Here is a 5,090-nt window from a genome sequence, read left to right as displayed (position 1 = left end):
GGTTATGTTTTAATTGCTTGTCGGATCATTATGTTTTTAAGTGCCGTCAATCCTCCAGATGTAAAATATGTGGAGCAAAACACCATTCCATCCTCCACCACCGCAAAGTGTTAGGTAATGGTGATTCCAATGGTGATGGTGTAGTTGTATCTCCGCCAACCAAATCAGAGACCAATGTGGTTACCTGTTTCTCTAATTTTCATAGCCAAGTGCTCCTGGCTACAGCAGAGGTTCCGATTGAGTCAAGAACAGGTGCGCTTCTGCCATATAGATGCTTATTGGATCAAGGTTCAACGGCTTCGCTTATCACGGAGGCCGCTGTCCAAGCTCTTGGACTGAAGAAGATACCCAACAAGGTCTATATTTCAGGAATCGGAGGTCGTAATAAGTCTTTAGCTTCTTTATGTGTTGTGGAACTAAAGCTTAGGTCATTTCATGACCCTACGTTCACTTTGATTGTCAAAGCCCACGTTCTTGCCAAATTAACATCATTTATTCCTGCAAAACGGGTTGACGTTCCGTTTTGGCCAGAACTTTCTAGTCTGAAGTTAGCCGATACGAGGTTTGGCATACCAAATAAAATAGATTTGTTGCTTGGTGCAGAGGTGTATAGTCAGATATTAGTAGAAGGTCTTATCAAAGGTCCGCCCGGGTGTCCTGTAGCGCAGAAAACCTTACTGGGCTGGATCTTATCTGGTAAAATTCAATCAGATGAGTCTGAATCGCACCAGGTTACGAACGTCATCGTCAGCATGCACGCCCAGTCTAAAGAGGACAATACGGTAAGAAAATTCTGGGAGTTAGAATCGGATGTGGTTTCTGACAAGAAGAAAATGCTGACTGGCGATAAAGTTATGTGTAAAACGATTTTAGAGAAAACAGTCTCTAGAAATAATGGTGGTCGATACGTGGCGAAGAGTCCTTTTTGTGAAGACAATCCAACCGGTAAACATCGGAAGTTAAGAGAAATTGCCATGAAGAAATTGCCGGAGTTGGTTCCTGATGAGCAATGCAATGAGCCTGATGTAGTATATTTACAGCATCACGCCGTAGTTCTTAAAGATAAATCAACGACAAAAGTAAGAATTGTCATCGATGCGTCTTGCTCGGGCATTACCGAAGTAAGCTTAAACAATGATCTCATTGTAGGTCCATCACTTCAACTTACTCTGAAGCATATCATTTTGCGATGGCAAAACCATCCACTCTGTTTGGTATCGGATATTGCTAAGATATATCAACAAGTTAAAGTTACACCAGAAGATGCAGACCAGTTTCAGAGTATTTGGTGGAGAGATAAATCTGGAACAACACAACAGGACAGAATGTCACGTGTTACGTTTAGGATAGTACATGCACCTTACCCTGCTGCTAATATCCTGCAGCAACTAGTCACAAATGAAGATGTATACAACGCTGCGGCTGTAGAGAAAATCCTGCAAGACATTTACACGAATGACCTCATGACGAGCTATCAAACAGTAGAAGAGTGCATACAATTAAAAAATGAAATAAGTTATATCTTAGAAAAGGGAGGAATAGTGGTACAGAAAGGAGCTAGCAGTAGTAAAGCAACTATGGAGAAATTAGAAAAGGGAAGAGGAAACAAGCAGACAGAGTTAGAAATAGGAACTGAAAAAGAACTTGAAGTTACACAGAAAGTATTAGGACTTACTTGGGATAGCAGTACCTACAACTTTAAATATAGTATCCGTCTCCCTCCTATACAACTTCCAGTAACGAAGAAGAAGGTTATTCCGGACATTTTGCGTTGGTTCGATCCTTTAGGATGGATCGCCCGAACTATCTTATCTTCAATGTTTGCTCACGTACGATCAAGGATGAAAGATATCTGCCGATGGTGATAGGATTTAAGTAGAACATGGAATCTTGGCTGAGCGAAGAAGTTAGTAATTACAGTCCACATCAAGAATGCCAAGATACCAATTTAGAAAGAAAGTTTGATAGAATTGAGCTATTGTTAAAAGTAGAAAGAAGAGTGGATTTTTCAGGATTCTCATTGCAAATCGTAATGGAAAGTACGAGTAGTAAGGAGTTTAGCAAGGGTTCTTTCATGTGAAATAGAATATATCACTAAAATCGGATCCTCTTCGGTAAGAAGAGTATAGTCGTGGTTTTCTCAATCCGATTTTAGACAGCGATGGTTTGTTACGAGTTAGAGGAGGTTTGCATGCTATGAATGGCACAACTTATCATCGCTGAAGCACATGAAATAAAACAAGGAAGACCTTAACTAGTGTTAAATTTATTTGGTCGAAGTATTGGATTTTGATGCAAGTACATCACAGGTTTACGTCATTTTTTCAATTTATTCAGTAACTTATGAGTTAGTTACTTGCATCTCGTTAAAGAAACGCAAAGTATCTTTATAGGACGCTGCTTGGTTGAGATAAAATGGAATTATCCGGTATCGAATCCCACCCTACACTCTATATGTCGATGGATTATAGGAAGCTGAGATCCAGTCAACCAAGCATCATCTCAAGCAAGATTGAAAGATGACGCTCAAGATCCATACGTCAAATATCAAACATTAGTGTACGAGATTCGCATTGGAGCGGCCTCGTGCCTTGGTTGTTTTATTTCGCTTCGGTGCGGATCCTCCTTAGATGGCAGCTCATTCATAGAATGACGCAAGACTTTCGCGACGGTGGTCAAATAAAATATATGATTTAGTTTCTGCACCATTGCCGTTGGAATCGTCATTTTTTTGAAAGTTGGAGACGTAGTCTTATTCAAGGAAGACAATCTTCCTCCAGGTTGATGGTTTAATTATTTAAAGCATACTGGTTCGGACAATGTCACCCGTGGTGTGAGTTTAAGATGCAATGGCATTGTGATTAAAGACTCGTTTCCAAATATTGTATCTGTCAGTTAATGATTTCAATTATTTTGTCTTCAAGAGTCATTATTATTCCGTTGAAGTTTTCTTTAGAGTTTAGTTTTGCATTGAGAGTTTCTTTAGAATTGTTAATTGTGTTAAGTATTTAGTTAGTTTAGATTTCACATTGGTTATACTTGTAGTTTGAAATGTTGTGAGTTCATTATACATTTTCTCATATTGAACCAAACCTTTGTCAAATTATTTAAAGGTGTAAAGTTTTTTAAAGTGTTTAAGGTTAATGGTGTATTATGAACCGTTGGTTCATGGTGGGCGGAATGTATAATCGACCATTCGACGCGATGTGCCGATAGATGGCAGTGTATGTGAAGTCCGTAACTTTGTATCGCGATATCGAGTGGTTCGTACAAAAGGTATATATTGTGAAGTTTTTTACAATAAACAAGATTCGCATTGGAGCGGCCGAGTGCCTTGGTTGTTTTATTTTCTCTCCGGTGCGGATTCCGACTTTGTTCACGTAGAACCTCCTCCTTTTTGGAAGTCGGTTAAAAATTAATTTAAAATGTCTAAGGAACGTGTATTCTAAAATTAATATTTTCGGAGTAAAATATATTTTATTTGTAAATAGATCTTAAATTGTGTTCCTTACATCATATCTTTTTATATGACCTAGCCAAACTTATTCATTGATAAATATCATGAAGTAGCTTACTAGTGAAGTGCGGAGTGCCAGTTGCAATATCTCGTAGATATCGACAGTTTTACCTCTATAAAGTTTTCTTTCTTTCGTTCGTTCGTTTAGTGTTCGTTTTCTTTATATTTCTAAAAAGTTTTCTTTAGCTACAAAAAAATAGTTATGCAGTTTGGCTCCTATAATTGGACTTGTCAACACCTTGAAGTTATGGCAAATACTTCGCAACACCCTGTATACATATTTTGAAAATCAACATACGTTTTTACTGCAACGGGAACCACGCGGGTGAAATCCTAGTTTCCCATAAATCTATAGGTGAAAACCTCACGAAAACTCTATAAAATGTTCTTTGAGTTTACCGCGAATATACATAAAGGCGCGGAGAACTTTGCTTTATAATATGTTTAGATTTGTTGGCCGTGATACTTTTTTGGGTAGCGATACGGTGCAGACGTGGAGCCACACAGAGAAATAAAACCTTTGATTAAAAAAGTTGTGCCGACTTTTGATGCCTGACTTTCCGTTTCAATTTCGAGTTGCAAGTGTTTAGGAATTAAAATGCGAAAAACCTGTCACAGAAACTCTGCAACACACAATGTTTTGATTTTCTTTGTATGAATATACACTGTAGATAAGTGCCTACAAATTACAATTTACATTTATGTTAATATTTCCTCACTAAATGGGCTGGCTATCTGAAAGCGTTTTTCAAATCGGATAGTTCCTGAGATTAGCGCGTTCAAGTAAACAAATTCTTCAGCTTTTTATTATTAGTATAAATTGAAATGCTTCCTGATTTGGCAGCAAATTTAAAGAAGCAAGCAAAGTGTAGTGTAAGCGTAAAAAGCCGCGATAGCTCAGTGGATATGACCTCTGCTTCCGATTCCGGAGGGTGTGAGTTCGAATCCGGTCCGGGGCATTCACCTCCAACTTTTCAGTTGTGTGCATTTTGAGAATTTAAATGTCACGTGTCTCAAACGGTGAAGGAAAACATTGTGAGGAGATCTGCATACTAAAGAATTTTCTTAATTCTCTACGTGTGTTAAGACTGCCAATCCGCATCGAGCCAGCATGGTGAACTATTGGCCTAACCCCTCTCATTCTGAGAGGAGACTCGAACTCAGCAGTGAGCCGAATAAAAACACTGTTCGCGCGCTAATTCATATTCGCGAACTGGTATACGGAGAGGACACAAGAGGGCGCTGTAACTCCCAACACGTCAAACAGAATACACGTCGACTTTCAACGCGAACAAAGAAAAACGAACAATCTTACGTGTACAATTATATCACCTTATAACAAATGAAGAATTAGTCAGAGTATTATCATGTGTAATGTTACGAATTAGTGGAAAACAAAATAAATCAGTTAAAGAAAAAGTTTAGTATTTTCTTACGTGCGAATGTACATAAAGTGGCGACCGTGACAGGACTTACTGTAATCTACGGATTCGAGCACAACCTACAACATCAGCCTAATTACGGACGAAGAAAGCGAAGAAGGAGAATCTACAGGAATCTGCGTGGGTTTTGC

General features: G+C 38.6%; 1 protein-coding gene across 1 annotated transcript; it reads left to right on the top strand.

Annotated features, from left to right (window-relative positions):
* Positions 1-271: 271 nt before the first annotated feature.
* Positions 272-1,865, top strand: LOC112052503 (uncharacterized). The gene is made up of 2 exons (XM_052890992.1): positions 272-356; positions 604-1,865. The coding sequence occupies exons 1-2, from the start codon at positions 272-274 to the stop codon at positions 1,863-1,865; spliced, it is 1,347 nt and encodes a 448-aa protein (XP_052746952.1).
* Positions 1,866-5,090: the final 3,225 nt, after the last annotated feature.

This window comes from Bicyclus anynana, unplaced genomic scaffold (genome assembly GCF_947172395.1).
Source record: "Bicyclus anynana unplaced genomic scaffold, ilBicAnyn1.1 scaffold_42, whole genome shotgun sequence".
Taxonomy (NCBI): domain Eukaryota; kingdom Metazoa; phylum Arthropoda; class Insecta; order Lepidoptera; family Nymphalidae; genus Bicyclus; species Bicyclus anynana.
Note: the sequence above shows the minus strand (reverse complement) of the source record. Positions and strands in the feature narration are given on the sequence as shown.